The following is a 21,114-nucleotide window of genomic DNA, read 5'->3' as shown; positions in this document are numbered from 1 at the left end:
TTATGGGCTCTCCGTCCTCTCTGGGAAAGCAGTAACGGCTGCGTGCTGATGTTACAACGGGTGTGGGGAAGCAGACGTGAAGAACAGCTGCTAAAAACATACTTCGCCATTTCAGCAGATACAGCTGGTACTTTGGGTGGTGTGAAGGGAATCCACATTTACAAAACTCTTCAGATTAAGAGGAAGAAAAAGGAAGCTCTCTGTCCTGTGATTCTTTTGTTTCTAGAACTAGGACTTTGGATTGCTCTAACTGGCTGCATGACTTTATCACTGGGAAATGGAGAAGTCCAGTATTTTACAGTTTTTTTCTCTCCTATTTTTCAGTGAATAAGAAGGCAAAGATGTATTAAAAGGACATCAAAATGGAGATCTGCTATTCAGAACGTTCAATTACTGTAAACATACAAAATGTTGCAGTTGCAATCTACAAGGCCAATACAACATCAACTACATAACCAAAACCCACTGTTTCGAGATAAGCTAAAACTGAATGGTGACGAAATTATCCAGATTCTATTGGCAAAGAGAAGACAGACGACCATTTTCTTTCCTCTAACTTGACATTTTTGCCACAGCTTTCATAACTGTTGGCAAAAGAAGAACGGAAGAGCTGACTCTGAGAGACTTTTCTTTGGACTTACAGATTTCTAACTTATGAAGAGATAGCCAAGAATCTTCCAGTGAACAGTGAAAACCATTTTTTCATTTATAGTTTCCCTTGAATGTCAGACTTTGTGCTGCTGAATGCATTTCTCAAAGAATAACAATTTCTATACCCCCCCACCCCCCACCCAATTTGTGGCCACAGACTGCAAAGTAATGTCAGCTGTATCTCAGCCCATCTGCAAAGCAGATCTTGCCAGTATTTATCCTCACTGACAGGAGATTTAAATATTCCCTGCACTCTCCAGACTGTTTGTCTGTGGGCTCTTTATTACGACTGTGAGACCACATTTCATAACCAGAATTTGTTAGTTCAAAGTTCAAAATCACACATAAGTGAACGTAAGATACTTGCTCAGAAAATGTTGACTTGTTTTGAGTTTTTTGGTCATACACTGTTGACTTCATTTGTTTTCTACTTCTTTTGTTGGTCACCATGACTGATAAGGAATAAGAGATGGGGCACGAGCAACTATTCCCTTCATCAGGTGAAATACAGCATATTTCTCAGGTGAAATACAGCATTTTTCCAGCTTAGTAGATTTAAATCATATTAATAAAAGTGCAGATTTGTTTGTCACAGATTTGGGCAATATTCAGCAATTTCTGAAGCATTTCATATACCTGAAACATCTGTGATAATATTCATTATTTTCTGTGAGCTTCTGGAATAATAAAGGAGCAAACCCCAGTACCAACAGCACTAGTTTACGTTGTGAAGGAGGATAAAGCAGCAAACGCAGTTTTAGGCACCTTGATATTTAATTCGTCTTTAGTATCTCATCACCCAACATACACAAAGTGGTTTTCCTAATTCTGTTCCTTCTAGGAGGTACTCACGTGTAAACTTTGAGAACAAAATCCTTCTCTTCTTTGATTTCAGAGATTGACTGAAGTACATCCATGATGCTCAATACTGCACAGCCATAGGGGCGGCGATAGTGTAAATGAGGGGGCCCTTTTTTTGAATCATTTAGCAACATGCGACCTAAAATGAAAAGAAATTTAAAATAGAGAGATTCATATGGAACTATTCTGTCCATTCTGCTCTATTATCCCTCTGAATATGCACACCTACAGTAAGTTTCAACTACAGCTTGCAGTCTTCTCTGTACTTCTCACTCATTTTTCTTCTGTATTTTCAAATTCAGAGGTCCGTTTGAACCTACCTGACCCACTGGGCTACTTTGATTAAGGCCCATCACCTCATTTAGCAAACAGAACACTCAAGGGCAAAGTGAACAGCGTCATGTCTGGCTGTCTTTGACTTGCAGCCCCTTGACGCGTATTTGCATCCAGCTGAGTTGACTACAAATCATCTGTTGAATGAGCCAAGAAAACAACTTGTACTTGCCTCTCTGCATCCACACAAAGAGTCGCTGTGGTCCTTCCATTACAGTCCAGTATTTACACAAATTTTCACTTTATACAACTGCTTTAAGGGAATATATTATATATTGTGTCATTTATCATGTTTGTCTTGGAGTGCATATAGGAGAAATCTGAGATACAAAGCTGCTCAATGATTAATTTCCTACTGCTAAAGCAGTGTTCTAATAGAGTGAAAAAAATGGCAAGACTAGAAAAATCACTATGATAATCTAAGACAACTTGTAACATTACACATAATAATGTGTCCAGCACTTCTTGCATCAGGGTTAAGCATCTGAGCTTGAACTACATCGTATCTTTCTACAAGCTTCATTCATCATCTCAAGTGATACAGAGTAATTCTAACTTACAGAGACTTCATGACACAGTGAAGTCAGATAATGAAAAACTGATCCTTCTTGCACATTTGTGACTTACAAGGCATGTTGTCATTCACAGGACAACAGAGGTATCCGAAAAGGTATCTGTGGCTGGTAACGGATGACAGCGGTGAATGGGCTGGAAACAGCGTTAAATACCCCTTCATTGCAAACACTACCTAGCCATTCTTCAGCTAACTGAAAACCTGATAAGCATGAAAGACAGTGCACTGCTCTAGCTGTTTAGAATAATATAACTGAAGAGACTGTCTTGTTATTCCTACTACATATTGTTAACATTTTAGGTCTAAATATTTGAAATAAATTATACTTAACATAGGTAAAATATTTACTTGCTAATTTCCCAATGGAAGTACACATATTCATATTTTAGAACCATTTAACTCCCTATTACTAATTAATTCTGTCCTTAGGTACTTAATGACTTCTTTGCCTCCGTCTTTAATAGTCAGACTGGTTATTCCCAGGGCACTCAGCCCCCAGTGCTGGAAGATAGGGAAGGAGAGCAGAATAAATCTCCCATAATCCAGAAGGAAGCAGTTAACGACCTGTTGTGCCACCTGGACACTTACAAGTCTATGGGGCGGGATGGGATCCACCCAAGAGTGCTGAGGGAACTGGCGAAGGAGCTGGCCAAGCCACTCTCCATCATCTATCAGCAGTCCTGGCTAACAAGCGAGCTCCCAGATGACTGGAGGATCGCCAATGTAACGCCCATCTACAAGAAGGGCTGGAAGGAGGATCCGGGGAACTACAGGCCTGCCAGCCTAACCTCAGTGCTGGGCAAGATTATGGAGTGGTTCATCTTGAGTGCGCCCACCGGGCATGTGAAGGACAACCAGGGGATCAGGCCCAGCCAGCACGGGTTCATGCAAGGCAGGTCCTGCCTGACCAACCTCATCTCCTTCCATGACCAAGTGACCCGCCCAGTGGATGAGGGAAAGGCTGTGGATGTTATCTACCTGGACTTTAGTAAGGCCTTTGACACTGTTCCCCACAGCAGCCTCCTAGAGAAACTAGGTGTCCATGGTTTGGGTGGGTGTACTCTCTGCTGGATAAAGAACTGGCTGAATGGCCGAGCGCAGAGAGTGGTAGTGAATACAGTTAAATCCAGTTGGTGGCCGGTCACAAGTGGTGTTCCCCAGGGCTCAGTTTTGGGTCCGGTATTGTCTAAAATCTTTATCGATGATCTGGATGAGGGGATTGAGTGCTCCCTCAGTAAGTCTGCAGATGACACCAAGTTGGGTGGGAGTGTCGATCTGCCTGAGGGTAGGAAGGCTCTGCAGAGGGATCTGGACAGGCTGGATCGATGGGCCGAGGCCAACTGTACGAGGTTCAACAAGGCCAAGGGCTGGGTCCTGCACTTTGGACACAGCAACCCCATGCAATGCTACAGGCTTGGGGAAGAGTGGCTGGAAAGCTGCCCAGCGGAAAAGGACCTTGGGGTGCTGGTCAGCAGCTGGCTGAACATGAGCCAGCAGTGTGCCCAGGTGGCCAGAAGGCCAACGGCATCCTGGCTTGTATCAGGAATGGTGTGGCCAGCAGGAGTAGGGAGGTGATCGTGCCCCTGGACTCGGCACTGGTGAGGCCACACCTCGAGTGGGCCCCTCACTACAGGAAGGACACTGAGGTGCTGGAGCGTGTCCAAAGAAGGGCAACGACGCTGACAAAGGGTGTAGAGAACAAGTCCTGTGAGGAGTGGCTGAGGGAACTGGAGCTGTTCACTCTGGAGAAGAGGAGGCTGAGGGGGGACCTTATTGCTCTACAACTACCTGAAAGGAGGGTGTAGTGAGGCAGGTGTTGGTCTCTTCTCCCAAGTAACCAGCCATAGGACAAGAGGAAATGGCCTCAAGTTGAGTCAGGGGAGGTTTAGATTGGATATTAGGAAAAATTCCTTACTGAAAGAGTGGTCAGGCATTGGCACAGGCTGCCCAGGGAAGTGGTGGAGTCCCCATCCCTGGAGCGGTTCAAAAAATGTGCAGATGTGGCACTTCAGGATATGGTTTAGCAGGCATGGTGGTGTTGGGGTGACGGTTGGACTTGATGATCTGAGAGGTCTTTTCCAATCTATGATTCTATGATTCTTTTTAACTAGAGCTTTTCTTCTATCCAACACCTTCCATCTAAAAGAGATTCTAGAAATTTAATTCACATACCAGAAATCAAGTAGTCATTTCACTTAAACACACTGCTAGGCTTAAAAACTCATCTAGCTGTCTGTGAACTACTTCAAGCACTACACTATACTGTATAAGACACATTCTAATTTCAATCATAAATTGCATTCTTGCTATCGCAAATCTCAAAAAGAATAAATGAAGCCTAGCCTGGCCTATGAACAGTCAGAGAAATCCATGTTATAAAATGTGACTACTGAAGCAAACTAGCAAGGAACGGCTTTCTTCCTTGGGTAGGGTCAGGTCTACGTACTGCGCATCCAGATCTCTCCTTTGGATAGCTCTAGGCAAGCAGCCAGGAGAACCTGGAAAGACGCAAATGCTTGCTGCTAAGTGGTGGACTGCAAGCTTCACAGGCTTCCAGCAGACAGGTACTGCTGCTAACACTCCTTTTCAGTGTCAGCAGGTAGAAAGAACATCTGACAGGTGTGACAGCTTCCCGGCTCTTATGTTTTAAAAGCATCTCCCCAAACTCATATGTGGGTTCTTGGAAGCACTGCAAACTCCTACAGTGGAAAACAGATCTCTATATATATCTAACAGCCTCTGACTTAGTAGATGAGAACAGCCAAGTATGCTGATGTCCTGCCCTGTAAACTGGCTATATATCATCAGTAAAAAGACCTCATTTGAAATTTTGGGACATTAAACAAACAGCCTTTTAGTTCCTCTTTCCTCCCCCAAATGTGGTGTTTAATCAAATATTTTGTTTCAGACTGAGAAAAAAAAAGTCCCTGTTAAACAGTCATCAGTAACCTTTTAACACTTAGCTACATATGGTCTGAATATTAATCTCAGCAGATGTGCGTGGTCTATGAGTTTTCTAACTGGTTAAAGTATTATCATGTCAGTTAAGTAAAACATACATTTTAAAATATTGTAAAAACATTGTTAATTGCGTATTATTCAAGTAACAAATCATACTGTACCTATTCGAATTACATGGGCAACTATGTACAAATCTCTCTTCATGTCCTTGCTGCTGAGATCCTGTAAGATTGGAAAAAATATAGACATTAAAAAAAAGAACACTGCACTTCCAAAATAAGTGCCTGCAAAAATCTCATGAGCAATAATAAGAACCATGCAGTACTACTCTCCATTCATTTAGCTCCTGCATCTTTAAGTAAGAGAAAGTATTATTATTTCTAATTTACAGATAAGAAAAATGAAACATAGTAGGATTATATTTGGTTGGGATGTTGTTTAGAAGGAAAAGAAATGAAAGATTCTGACTCCAGTGACTAGTGATGCTGTATCAAAACTCTAGCAAACATTTAAGGTGTTCATTTAATCCTTAATTCAAACACCTTATTAAACTGTATTAAATTTACAAAGTAAATTTAAATCCCTGCGTTGCCCTCAGCTGTAATCCATTCTGGCTTCCTTCACCCCACTCCCCGACCGCAGATCCCAGATCTGTCCCTAACCCCGTTCCTTTGCTTCTGCTTTCCTTTTGTGGCTTTTGACTTCTCATTGTGCAGTCCTAGCCTCACAGGATGGCTCTAGCAAAAATTTGCAGCAGGACTGTCAGAATTTAGATAAAACTTCAAGCATGTTTTATTTTACAAATGGAGAGGTGCAATTCCTCAGAACACGCAAAATCTGAAGAGGAAGAAAGGTAGGAGACTCAGAGATATGGTTTATTTTAATGCTTTTGAACGTGCAGCTGCAATCCTGTTTCATACGATGTATGTTCATTACTTCATGAAAGCAGCAAGGCAGCATCGCAACCATGCACAGAATCGACAGGCTTTATCCGTATGAGTTGGTGGGAGCCAAGGGCAGCTAGTTCATAGCTAACCTCCTTCACAGTCCCAAAGCAGGGTAGGCTGCATGCAAACTGCTGACTGGAAATGCCTTCTGCCCCTTTCCAACTGCTGAAACATGCCAATGGGTTATTTGGGAAGCATGGTAGTTAGAAAGGGCCACATCCGGCTAAAGCCATTCTATCAGTTTAGTGATATGGATGGTCACTCTTCTATTTAGTACGTTCAAAACAGTGACAGGGTATTGGAAAAACTAGTTTTAAAGATGCGGTAATTGCTTAGCAAAACACAGGACCTTAAGATCTCCTGAAAGTTATTTTTACGGCAAGCAACCATATACACGAAAGAAAACTCTGACATTCCATGTCACAGAATAGCAGGTCAAAACTTTTAAAACCGAGCTTGAAGAAAAGCTAAAAAATGGGAGAAGGAGAACCTTCAGAAGAGCAAAAGGAAAGCTGAAGCTGATGAAGACAAAAAGGTATTAGAGACCCTGACAAATCTTTAATATTACAGATAATAAATTAAGAAAATATGCATAGAGTACTTATCAATAATTAACTACTACAGAATTTTGCATCACATGTTAGAAGCTGTCTTAATTGCAATTTCCTTGGCATGTTGTGTTTTTTTCAAATAACATTATAAACATAGATCAACTTCTAAGACATTCTCCTCTCCCCCTTTTTTTTAATTAGAGGAAATACCTACGAAACATTTCTTCCTGAAAATATCAGCATTGTTCAACACGTCCTCCTCATATTACTAACCTCCAAGACAAGAAGATTTTAAACACGACACATATGGTGAGAATATTCTCTCATGTTTTAGACCCTGATGCAAAAAGGCTTCTTCTGCTCTACAGCAACAGCTGTTGCCTCTTTCTCTCTCTCCACTCTGGTAAGTGCTATCATCTTATTAATGTACTCTTCCTAAGAATGTGAGGGAGTGACGTGTGTGTGCGCATGTGAAAGAGAAGACCTCAGAAAGAAGGTTCGAAGCTCAGTTACTGTTCACTTCTCCCCTACACTGAGCCAATGGACACCACCTCACAATTTTAAAACAATTTTTTTTATTTCTTTGTACGAAATGCTTTCGACATAGGGCTTTTTGAAAACAGCTCTAGGGCTTTATATATAACTTTGCAAACAACTTGAGATGGTAGCTATGTGTTCATGTTTCTTCCCTTTTTTTTTTCTCTTCCTTTTCAATTGAAGAAAGGTATCCAACCCAGTGGTAATAGCCACTTCTAATACATGCAGTTGTGCGGGGAGAACAACACTGGCGGATTTGTCTACACACAAATGTAGCTTGGTCTTCTAACACTACACTGTTTTTTAAAAAACAATGCAAAAATCAGCTGGAAAAATATCAAATTCAGACAAAATCTTGAGCTTTTCTTTTTGAAAAAACCACAACTAGGTGGTATTAAAAACACTGTAGAAGGATATAATGCAAATGTTATATAAAGGGGGGAGGAAATTTTAAACTGTGGACATCTAAGTTCTGTCATTCCTGAACCAATTCAGTAAATTAAAAAAAATGTATTTTGCTGAAAGCTAAAATATGAACTTTAATACACACAGGAAATTTCTTTTCTGCATGACTTGAGAAACCAAATCTCAGCAACTGAGATTATGATGGCAATGCACATAAACACTGAACTTCAGATTACAGTGACATACAGCACAATAAAATCTGGGCAGTAACTGAGAACTAGGCATAAAAGGAATTTATTCTAAGGAGAAGTTTCAGTCCCTTTAAGACAGCATTACATTGCTAAACTACAGGAGGGAAGTAACAAATTCATGGCTGTATCTTGTTACTCCATTTAAAAGGAGCACTGTATTTCCCTGGGCAGCATATGCAGTGAGTTGCAAATATGCTGTTTGGTATGCTTACCAGCTAGCAGATCATGTCTCTCCGAAGCCAAAGAATTAAGCTATATAAATCTTCCTTAGCGTTTTCTCCTCAAGTCTTATTTTGCTGCTGCATGAATAAGGGAACATACTTTCTAGGCTTTCCTCATCACCTAAAATACCAGTGTAGCGTATGGCAGGCTTTATCTCGCAAGTCTTGGAGAAACTGAGTTCCACGATAAGAAGGGCTTTGACATAGTTCTAGTCTCAGTAGTGCCTGACAATACATTCCAAAAAGCAAAAAACTTGTAGGTAGCGCTTAATACTCTAGAGAGTTATAGATTTTTTAAAATATCTGTGATTTGACAGGGGGAATTTTATTATACTATCAGTTTACCAGTTCTAATTAACAGCAATTTAGAGAACTGTTTTTTCAAAGGGCAGCTGTCAAGATATCAGAAAATGGTAGGGCACGCACATATTGATGGGTTCACACTTTAGTCGCATTTCAATTTCACAAAAAATATACTGTGTCACAGTCAAAAGACAAAAAATGTGGGCCCAGATGGCCTTGTATTTCATTTTGTACAGCTGAGGCTTTTTACAAGAGGAGATATTCTTACTATCATATGGACCAAACAACCAAAAACACCAAGCCCTGTGAGGAAGTCTTCAGATAATCTAATTGCAGAGAACCCATGCACATGACTTAGGACCCAGGAGAGGACAAACTACATTTCTTATTTGCTTGTGCGCAGTGTAAATAGATCAATGTCCAGAAAGGTGTTCTTAGCACTGCATCCACAGGGGGTTTATTTCTCTCATCTTTCTGAGCTTCTTCAGTGATACTGCTTGATAAACAAGGTAATTTCATAATAATACTAATTGCACAGCTTTTTAGAAAATCACCCCTACTTTTTCCCCCCCCATACTAGCTATGGGAAAGAGTTACTCCATAATAATGGTTAGTTCTTTGCAACACTGGTTTCTATAAAGGTCTAACTGTATGTTAAAAAACCTAACCATCACCCCCAAAACAGCAGAATCAGGGATACCTGACTGCCACTAATTAATTATTTAAATAGCTTTACCAAATTCAGTTGCCAGCCTCGTAGGCCACAGACTGTAAGGTATTTAACAAAAATAGCAAGCTTATACCGTGTAGTCATGTTTTAATTCAGACACAGGAATGTTTCTAAAGTGTGCATAGGTTGAGGTTTGCTTGAGTGAGCTTTACTCTTCAGAGGAAGCAGTTTCTCACCTTTGGTATGATATGACAGCAGATCTAAAACCAAAACCTAAGTAATTTTGATATCTTACACGAGGAGACAGGTGAATGCCTAGAAGCAATAGACATAGCAGAAAGACAGGGATAGCTTGAATTATCTAAGACATGGGGCTTCTTGCCTCTGGGAAAGATTAGAGTTTTAGAAAAATACTGCAGAGTGGAGGGGAAGGGCAAGTAAATAAACAAATAGGTGTAAAGTCAAGACTAAAACAAACTTGGGAACAAACCTCAAAGTCATAAAACTATCTTATTTTGGAAGCATTTCACAATTAAGAAATTCTGATAAGATACAACCACTGCAGATAAAATAGTTATTCAAAAAGCTACTATTTGTTGCTCCTTTGCTACATAATTTGGAAAGTTCTTTGAAAACACTGATGAAAAATATTGTATCAGAAGCGTGCAATTTATTGCACAGATGATTTTCCCAATTATCATAATTCCTGTTATATGTAGACTACACATTCTACCAGAGACAGTGACAGTCATGAAGTCTAAGCACCTCTGAGAACTGCTACTGAGCCAGCTTAGATATTTTTGTATAGTTAAATAGAAAGGTATCTTGGGAGCGATCTCTGATCAGAAGGACAGGTGCTATAGAGCGGCACATGGCTGCAATACTCGGGGCCGGTCTCTTTTAGACTAGGCTGGCCCCATTCATAATACGCAGCTGGTCTCTTCTAGAACTACATCACGCCCCTGGCTGTAGCATACCATTGCTCTTCTTGTATTTCTGAAACCGTGTAAAAACTGGTTTGCAGGTCACTGAAGCAAAACTGTTTCAGACCATTCACAACACAGTATGAAACAGGACAGATCTTGCATGACCTTCAGTAGTGTGGCATCTGTGCAGATGGGGAAGTTTGATGGTGAAAGTCTTTTTTAAGAATGATAAACCTCAGAGGCTAGAAAGTGCCAAACTTGATACGAACCAGTCTGTGCTGCCTTTTGGGAGTAATCCTTAGAGCAATGCTTAATCCTACACTCAACCTTTCTGCCTGATTCAGACACCAGTGCCGAGACTTGCTGCCTGGCTACCTTTCTCTTGGAAGATAAAGATACTTGGTTTTGAGTTACCAGCAGTGGAATCATCAGGGTCAATGGCAACACGAAGACACTGTTACCTCTGCTGATGTTTAACCAGCTGGCAGCACTTCAGCGATGGTACCAAAATCAGAACTGCTATGGATGTCAGTCCTTTGCAACTTCAGTGACTGACCTGCAGCTCCTATACAGAGATGGAGGCAGAACTGAACATCCTTACATCTGGCTAGACATGCTCTGTTCCCTAAGAGCAGAAATTCAGCTATCTTCTTAAAGGAGAAAAGGGAATGGTACTGGGAACCATGCCTATTTCAGTGTCCAGCCCTGCTTGACCTCAGAGGTTTCACTGCCAGAAGTAAAGCTTATACCAAAGCTGTCTGCCATCTTTTTTCTTCACTGGAGGTAAAAATACTCCTGTCAAAGAGCTTCCAGCATGCACAGTAGCTAAAGGTGAGTCACGATGGAAAGTGTTTATCACACTTTGGATCTGAAATTCCTTACAGTCATTCTATGATGAGCTGTTAAGTTTCAGTGTCTCTACATTTTCATATTCTTTTGGAGAAGAATTGACAGATAACACCATGGTCTGACACATGATTCTGAGGCAATTTTTAACAGAACTTAAGATCAGTGCGGAATGGATATTAAAATGTGTATTAAAGTGTTTTGAAACTACTATTTTGGCATAACCAAAACTACAAAACAAGAAGGCAGTGAAGTGAGAGGTGAGTCTCAAGAATTATTAAAAGGAGGTAAATCCTATCTGGCTTTTTCACTCCCAGCTGAGGTATCATCTGGTAGGTGCCACAGATGGGTATTACTTCTCCTGTCATTCTGGTACAGGTGGTTAAAGACTGCTGGTACAGTTGGTCGTATCTGCTTTGCATCAGGACGGGGTAGCTATTCACACAGACCTGCTGTAGAAGCTTAGGAAGTCACAGTGTTTCCTTTATCACAACCAACTCGCTGGAGCTCAACTTGGCTGCTGCTTCTGCAGCACATCACAGTCGTTCTGTTCCATCACACACCCTGCACTGCCGACATGCGAGCCTACTGCTGCACCACGTACCTGGAGCTGCTACACGGACTCTTCAATGGGCTATGACAAAAATAGGTTTGGAGAATTTTCTTGTTTTCTGTGTGTGTTTATGATGTTGCAGTTGTTTTTTCTAACTTTGATTCTGAAAACAGTGCCTCAATTTATGTTCAGGTCAACACAGCTTTTTCCTGTGCCCTATTATCTAAGAGCATAGTACATGCAATGAAAATATTCAAAATTTCAAACTATAAGCAGGAAAAAATACACCTAAAAGGAAGTACTTCAGAATATTTACCTAGATATAAAAATAATTTAGAAGTACATTCATTTTCTTATGTTAACATTTAGTTGTAACCATAACAAAACTTAGAAACAGCTTCCGTTCTACTCAGTATACTGGAAAGGAAGAATTGGGTTTTTTTTCCCGCAGGGTGACCACATCTACAATCGTACTATTGTAAGGGAAGAAGAAAGGGAACAGACACGTACCGTGAAAAGTGCACACATTCGGTCTATCTTCTCTGGATTCCTGGGGCCTCCATTCTTGTTTAACCTCACCATAAACCTCTCACTAAAAAGCAAACAATATTAAAACAAATAAATATGAGTTTCGTGTATACACTTCAACATAAAAAACAGGTAGTTGTTTTTTTTTTTAAAGATGCATTAGGTATTACAATTTTCTTAATTCCCAAAGCATATAAAACAGTACTCACTGATCTACATGGAATAGCATAGAAGACTTTTAGTAGTAAGTACTCTGCAGGTGAAAACATCAGGTTGATGCATATTCATGATGCAATAACATTACAATAATGTGAATATATGAAGCACAGGATTTCAATACACTGCAACTACTTCAGGCAAAGGCTAAGGCACACTTGCTGAGGCGTACACTGCCTTTGGTAAAACTGAGTTCATTAAAATCCACCCAAAACTAAAAGTAACAAGAATACCAATTAAGCAATCTCCTTCAGCATATACTGTTTATGAAAGCAATATACTAATTCAAACATATTAAGATTCAATCAATAGAACTGCTTATCAATCAAATTTAACAGTCCTTTTACCAGCACAAGCAGCATGCCCAGCCGCACCGCAAAATACATAATTCTTACTATGGATGGTAAGCCATGGATATTGGTATTATTTAAGACAGACACAGAATTTATGTATACAAAAAAATTAGATGAGTAATTTATTCACTAGATATGTGACAACACACTACATATTGACCAGAATTTCTTCCTACAGGTTCACAGAAATAAAGCAAGAGCACATCATTAAATCTTCTAGTTGCATTTCCATCATATCGCAGATCCTTTCAATTTTATCCAGCATGATTGTATCAAGTCCAGCAACCTTTATTTGACTAAAACACATTTTCCAGCATATTATCCACTGTTGGCCTGAAAAATATGAGAACGTAGAGTACGCACTACTTCCTTTGGTAGCTTGCTCCAAAACATCCCTAGTGTTAAACCGCATGGGTTAACATCAGCTTGGATATGTCTGGTTTCAGTGCTTAGCCACTGCTTTTTGTTACACTTTCTTCTGTATGTTAGAGGCCTTTAGAAAAGCTAATTTCTTACAGGGTAGCGGTATCAGTCATTAATTACATTATGTAATCAAATATCTCTCCAAACAAGTATGCAATTTGATGCTGTTAAGAAATTAAGTGCAGGAATCATTTCAGAGAACTTACCCATAGCATAATTTTTCAACACCATTTCATGAACAGTTCTAAAAATGTAAGTTTCTAACTGTCTAGCACTGCTATCACCTACACCACAAATACAAGTACACACATCTGTGTATTTCACACGTATGAAATCAAGTCCCTACTAATCCTAACTGTAGTTTCTCAAACATCACATATTAGCCTTCTTACCACATCATTATGCTGTGAGTTCATTTGAAGCAACCTGTTCATTATAAATACTGACTTCTTTCCAGAATAGCTACTTTTGTCAGAACGGTCCCTAATTCTGTAAGCATGACTCGTACATCGTGTTGCACACCTCTGCATGTTTATTTGCTTAGGTTTATCTTAAGCAATCCAGATCACACTCTCCGGCTGTTTCACTCTCCCTGTTACTCATTATTACTCCAATCTCCATGTATCCCACAACTTCATTCAGTGATAATTTTAATTAATTTGCAGCAGATGATTATAACCTTGGAGATGGCTAACATGTCTCAAAGAAACCCACAAGAAACAGATACTTCATGATTCTTTGCCTACAACTACTTTCTGAGTATGCTTTAATGACATGGTATAATCTAATCTTTTTGTAAGAATTATATGATGTCTAAGTGGAGTGCAGTACAATATTACAACTTCAGTACATAACAGTAACAGTTACAACAGTATTAGGACTTCCTAGTTACTTCTATCTACCTAATACATAAATCACAAAAAATGAAGTCAGAATTTTCTAAATAAGACCTATTTTCAATAAAACCACATTAATTAAATTTTTAAGCTTTATCATTAACTCAGTATTGTGCCCACTATTTTGCTGGTAACTAATTAAGGACATGAAAATGCACAATAGCACGCAATTCAAGCAGGATGGCCAAAGTGGTTGCTTTTCCCAGCTGTTTCGCTCAGTGCTTTGCTGCCCCTGCAAAAGGGCCACACAAACAGGACCACCAGCACTGTCCGAACAATTACACTGTAGAACCCTAAATATTTAAACATAAACTGAAACGGGTGTTAGTTCAGCAGCAGTCATGGTTGCTGGCATTCAGCTCTCCCTACTCAATGAATTTCAGGAGAGGAGCAGAAAGGGCAGTTACAGTGATGCCCACAGGTAAGTTCTGGTTAATACAGGGAATAAACCAGAAGATAATTTTTGTACCATCAATTTCCAAACAGAAATCATGCTTTATATTATTAAAAATATGTAGTAATTTAAAGAGATATCAACTCATAGCCATGTTATTTCCAAGCCACAGCAATAAACATCAATATTTCCAATGCCTTCAAAAACACTGCTTAGGGAGACTTTAATTTTAATAAATTCACTTAATTATAATCCTTGAGTCAGTTTAATTGTAAAATCTTTCATTTATAAACATTAGGAGGTAACATATATTTCACTTCTGTTACAAGTGTAATACGTAAAACATGTCTCCTTCCACAAAGAAAAGTAAAATTCCTTAAAGAAAATAAACAAAAAAACTATCATGACCTACAGAGCCACAAAAGTTACTTTCACAAAATCAACATCGGTCCTCTTTAAAACTGAACTTGAAACAATAATTAAATGACTGTACTTTGTTTGTTAAATGTAAACTTGCCAACACCCTCTACTACTACACTGAAAAATAATTACTATGCCTTATGCATATTAACCATGTCCCATTTTTAAGGATAAGAGCATAAAACGGATCAATACTACACCAACAAGATCTCTGGCAAACTATTCTTTCGCTTCTGCTGCTGGGAATGTAATCCAGCCACCAAACAGGGGCACAGCAGACAAACACAAAGCTAATACACTGCAGCCTAGGATCAGGAGGGAACAAGACAACAAGCAGCCTGCCAGTTCAAGATTATAAGCAATATAAATAACATCTGCAGAGGAAAATGTATTCACTGGTGAAGATGTCCATCCAAAATCAAAGTGTAGATCAAAGTGTAAATCAGAGTTGCCTCACTCATATTTGATTGCAAATCCCTGGAAGGTAATATACCCTGTACAATAAACACCTGGAATATCTTCACTTTCATTACAGTAGTCAGATCGAGGCTGGTTCTCTTAATTCAGAGGATGGCTGATGTTCTGCAGGGAAAACAAACCATGAGCAGAGCACCAAGCTCTTCTGCGAGATGAAAAATTATTTACAGAAAGGGGAAAGAAAAATTTGAAAATGTACTGCTGACAGAGTATTTTCAAATCCTGGGATAAAAACACAGGAAACACATACCACTATCCAATATTATAGAAGCAGAAGATGCTGGTCCACAGAGACAGATAAACTGAGTCATGGTCAAAAATAAGCAAATCGTAACAAGAGCCCTCCATATGAAAGGACCATCTTACCCTGCCTCCATTGTCTCCAACAATATCCAGTAGTGAATAATTAGGGAAAAAAACAGAAGAATACAGAAAGCACACGGTAATACTCTGCTGATATGCACTATCAGCTTACACCAAAGTGAAGCTCAAGAACAGTGGCAATACGTTTAATAGTCCTGGATACATTGAACACAGGAAAGGATTTAGGCTAGCATGCTTAAAAAATTCTGACTAGCCATTTACACAGTTACTATTAGAAAATGAACTTCATAGTAATTCATAATATATGTATGTACCATACAAATGCATATATATGTACATTATATAACATACTTTAAGAAATAAAACACATTAAATAGAAGTTCTTCAAGAAATAATGTTTAACTGTTCTTTTACCTCCACTGAGGTTACATATTATATTTTAGATCTCCAATAAGTTCTATATTTTTGAATTTCCAACAAAGGTTCTCTTTGAAAAATTATTTCAGCACTAATGAGCATTTAATTTTCATAACTGAAGTTGAATACAATACTGTATGCCACAGAATCCTGTGCAGACTGTCCCTCTGACAATGGTGGAGAGAGGACTGTCAAGTCTTGGAGCTGAGCTAGTCTGTTTGTACTTGATTCATTACCAAAAGCTGTATCACTTAGTCTGCTTTCAAAACATTTAGAAAGGGATTCTGGAGGTTCATTTGATAGCCTCTCACAAGGTTTTAAGTCATTAACAAGTGGAAATTGTTCAAAATTTGCAATTCTTCCATTTTCTTGTTAACAGCCACTGAGAATATCTAATTCCTGTCCTCGTATTCCAGAACTTTTCAAGAAATGAGGCAGACCACCATCTTTTTCACCTGCCTATTCATCAATTGTTCCCTTATTCCAGCACTACCTCAGTAACAACCTTTAAATTCCTTCCTTTAATTTCCAATCCTCCCTTGAGTCCTCTTGAGCCTGTGTCACTAAATAATCAAGGGGACTCTGAGGCAACTGCAGCATTTGAGAACTGTGGAACACGAAGAGTCATTTTGTCAAAGGAGAGATCCACCAACAGGACAGGGAGAATGAAAAGATTATAAAGACTGAAAGTGCTAATAGGCAGTCTTAAAAGACTAAAGTAGCTCAAGTTCTTCCACCTTTCTGTGCAGATCACTTCTCCTAAACTTAACAGTTTGTCTCTCAGCTCCAGATTTTCTCTAATCTTTGGTATAACTGTTAAAGAGCAGTTTACAGAAACTAGTCTACATATTCCACTACGGTCTCACTAGTGCTAATAACCTTACTACATCCTGCAACGGGACCTGAACTTTTTTACACTGCTGACCCATATTACAAACTAGTTAGTCAGATGCTCCCCATTTTACAACTGCAAATTTATTTCTATGTCAAAGGAAACCAGGAATAACCACCCTGCTTTCAATGATCTGAAGATCAACTGCCTTCAGCTATAATTATAGCTCCTTTTTTAGACAAAAATACAGACATTTAGGGTCAAGAAACTTCATGGGAATTCAGTCATTTAATTTCTTATTTTGGGAGCTACCTCCTTTGAAAGAGTTCAGTCTTCAGTGTGTCTATTGCTCAAGCTTATCTTCTGCCCAAAGACAAGAGCATGCACAGAATCTAGACAACATTAAAGTCCAGTTTAGTAAAACCAAATTACCAAATCCAAGTAAATTACATATGGAAATAATTGCCCACGTTTGCATGCATTAAGCATTATTCTTACTATAACTGAATATGCTCCAACTGATTAAAGACACATGCTACTCTGTTAAAAAATCCTCAAATATATCATAAGGAAAATTTGAAAACCCAGTAGCTGTAACTGCCAAATGAGTGGTGGAAATTAAGTATGGGGACATACTGAATAATTGATGCAATCTGACTGCTTGATCAAAACTACTGTAAAAAAAAAAAAAATCATTTTCAGCTACACCCCAAAACCAGTTCTCTCTTGCATAAAACCAGAGATAAGAAATGCACCAAAACAGAGAAAAGAATTAACATTTTTACCTTGTGGAGTTCAGACCTAAGATGTGCCACACCAATAGCAGTATCTTAAACAAAAGCTTATTTATTCTTCTTGCTCCTACACGCTATAAGCGATCTTCAATTACTCTAACTACAAGATCTCCTCCTGTGTTAACTCACATCATAGTGAAACCACCTCTTGTGCAGCAATAAGTCAGGTTTTACAATCACTTGCATGATTAGTAATTGCTAAAGCTACTCAAATATAAGAAACATTGCTCTGATAAGCAAAGTCAAATAGCTTCTTGTTTATTTACTTAAAAGGAAAAAAAATGAAAGCAGCATAGTGTCTCACTTCTTGGCTCCTTTAACTGTCTGAAAAGCAGGACCATACTGAACTGGCATCTGTTGCTGCAAAAAGGAAGGAAGCAGTCAATGGTCTGGGACATTACATTTTCAGCATGAAGGAAGGGGCAAACAAGGACAAAATTTACCATTGGGCGAGCAGGAGTGCCATTATGCCTGTGGGGTGTTTTTGTTATTGAGGCTGGTTGTTTGTGGGGCTTTTTTTGCATCACATGCGAAAATGACAACAAAAGGCCTGGCAAAGAGCTTGGAATGGATTAGTGAGCTCGCTTGTATTAACTCATTGGTGGGTTTAATGAGTGTGGGGTTGCAAGGCAAAAAAACTGACTGTGTATCAATTTATGAATGTAGGTGCAGCATTCACAGACGCATAGTGCCAAAGCAATGGTAGTCTGTAGAGAGACTGCAGACCAATTTTCTGTTTGAATTGGAAAATGATGATAAACAACTCAGATTTAAAAAAAAAAAATCTTTCATAATGTATAGGAGATTGGCTTTCTGAAGCAGAGACAGTGACGCATTAGGGCGTCGATCCCCTTAAGCAGAAACCTCACATCTTGTACCTTTCCCTTGCCTTAAACAATGGCTCAGTAGCCATTTCTCCCTGAAACAAATGCCTCCTTCACCTTCTCCATTCCAATATGTCACTAAAAGGGAAAAGGTGCAAACCTGCTCCCTCATTTTTCTTATTTTCCTCAGTGCTTATTTCCAGAGAATAACTGGGGGAACACTGAAAAACCTCAACATTTTCACAAACACCTCCATGCTTTTCAAAAGCTGTATTTAACCAGGTTTTCAGAATCTAGCATTTGACTGATCACGTCTAATAGTAAAGGTCATGTTTAAAATATATATTGGTTCCATGGCATATGTGCCAGTGCAGAGCGAAAAGGGTCATAGGGTAGTGGAGAAGGTCACTTAGTAACTTGTATTTTAGTCCTTGATCTTCTTCAAGCGTCTCCCTACATTTCTTTCTCACTCTTCCAGTACCATGTAAACTCCTACCTGCATACAAAATAAAAATTCAGGAACAAAAGTCTGAAAATGCTGTCACAGCAGCTATCGGAAATAAGCCACATACAAAGACCTGCTACCCAGCACAGTTTACCTCCTCTCATCATACTCCGTCCTACCCATTTAAGAAATGGTGAGAATCATTATATTGTTTAATTTCTCACAAAAAAGTATCTCTTCTAGTGTCTTCCTTTAATGAATGCTAATATGCCTGACAATAATTCTGGAATAAAATTTGAGTTGGTATATGAATATCACAAGGATTTTAAGGCATTACTGTAAAAGCACCATTTTTTGTCCCAGATAAATATGGAGAATGAACTCTATGCACTGCAATCCCAGGTCAACCCAGACAGAGCTCAGCAGGAGCTAGTCATTCTCTACGACAACAAAAACCTTGCCAACCTTTGCCTTCAAAATATTGCAGTCTTGCTGTTAGACACCACATTTCAGGGAATTTCTTTCATCAGTGCCATGAAATACCACATTCTTTCTACCACTGTGTGTACCGGCTCTACAAGGACAATACGTTGACCAAGTCAATGGAATTATGTTAGAAATTACTAGTATATGACCCACGTATTTTCTCAAGGCTGAAAAAAAAAAAAAAAAAGCAGCAGTGCTTCTTCAAAACACTTGTAAGTTAGCAGAGAAACACCATGAAAGAGATTCCTGGGGTTTGGTGGGGGGAGTGGGCAGTGGGGAGAGGGAGAGAGAATTGAATTGCAGTCTCTAAATCTGTTACAGTTTCCAGAAGCTAATGTTTGCAGGACTTATTTTAGGAAACTGTTCTCTGTATCAGAGAGGAAGCAGATTGAAGCAGCATAGCAGAAGTTAGCTAAAGCCCCAATGCAGCAGCATTAGCTAGCTTTACAGGAAGGCAATTACTGCTGTCCAATTGCCTATGTGGTAGCAGAGGGAAAACCCTGGCTGTATGGCCCTGGCTTTCCATTTGTGCTGCATCATGCAACATGGTTAACAGTAACAATACGAGGTTCTTACATTTGCTTGTATAACTTTACATCAGAGTAGGGAAAATGCAGAATTTTATTTTTATTCCATTTGCCAAATTCATCAAAATCTTTCTGATGTTTTTCAACTGCAAAAACATTACTATGCTCAGTGATCAAAACGGGTCACTACAGGACAGCATGGTACCCTGATGCTTTTGAGCACATCCTGTAGAATCTGTCTGAAGAGGAAACAAGTTTCACATCAGGACTTCTGAACTTTTATTTCAACCAGACGGTCTCACATTCATGAAGAAAGCAGGCATGTGTATCAACATTTCAGCCATTTCCCACTGCCACAACTACTGCATTGATTTTTCTCTTGAAAGATGATTTAAACAATAAAAGAAAGGGTTTCTAATGAAGTTCATGACACCTATGCAAGTACATGAAGAAATGGAAAAGTAAAGTCATGATCAAATAATTTTGATAAATTGGTAAATAATTTTGGCTTTCCTAAGAGCTTAAGTCCCTTGTAAATACTACTTTTTGGAAAGATCACAAATACTTTTAACAAAATTTCCTTTTTGTGAAAATATTTCAGAATGCATCTACGTATTGCCATTGTACTTTAAAAGGCAGAACTCTTGAGATGATTAAGCAATTTGTTTGCAGTCCATTTAGGAGTATCCTCTGTAAAAAGCTTTTCAAGTTTATTTTCTGTTAAACATGTTTACCTCTTAGAGTTCCTAATTTTTGCTCATTCTCTTGGAAAAAATGTAAGTCCTTACAATTGCTGTAAGAATGACCTAATAATCAAATCCCCAGGTGCTCCACAGAATGAGTCTTCAGTTCTCAGTTGAAGTGTGAGAGTAAGTTAAAGCATATGTACAGAATGATACTGTGTCTGTGAAGAACTGAATTCCTATCTGAAATATAAACCAACAGCATATACTAAATCCCATGGCACAGCGGTATTTGAGCAATTCGTCATCAAGAGGGGTGACTCCTGAACCCCTGAGACAGAAAGATCACCTTTGTTGAACTTTCAGTTTGCATATTGTCTGAACAATGATTCATGGACTACTTAAAATCCTCCTTTTCAGGCAAGTGCTCATGATGTGTGTTTGGGTCCTGTCCTCCCCCTCCCCCCTTTTTTTTTTTAAAGTCA

At 39.0% G+C, this 21,114-nt stretch overlaps 1 protein-coding gene across 8 annotated transcripts in view; it reads right to left on the bottom strand.

Moving 5' to 3' along the window:
- DOCK3 (dedicator of cytokinesis 3) overlaps nt 1-21,114 on the bottom strand; it is a 225,148-nt gene that overhangs the window by 100,880 nt on the left and 103,154 nt on the right. For all 8 annotated transcript variants that reach the window (XM_075433137.1, XM_075433142.1, XM_075433138.1 and 5 more), the window contains exons 10-12: nt 12,101-12,182; nt 5,542-5,602; nt 1,504-1,651 (exon numbers count right to left, since the gene is read on the bottom strand). In XM_075433137.1, coding sequence (XP_075289252.1) covers nt 1,504-1,651; nt 5,542-5,602; nt 12,101-12,182 — 291 coding nt within the window. The remainder of the gene's footprint in view (nt 1-1,503; nt 1,652-5,541; nt 5,603-12,100; nt 12,183-21,114) is intronic.

This window comes from Opisthocomus hoazin, chromosome 11 (genome assembly GCF_030867145.1).
Source record: "Opisthocomus hoazin isolate bOpiHoa1 chromosome 11, bOpiHoa1.hap1, whole genome shotgun sequence".
Lineage (NCBI taxonomy): Eukaryota > Metazoa > Chordata > Aves > Opisthocomiformes > Opisthocomidae > Opisthocomus > Opisthocomus hoazin.
Note: the sequence above shows the minus strand (reverse complement) of the source record. Positions and strands in the feature narration are given on the sequence as shown.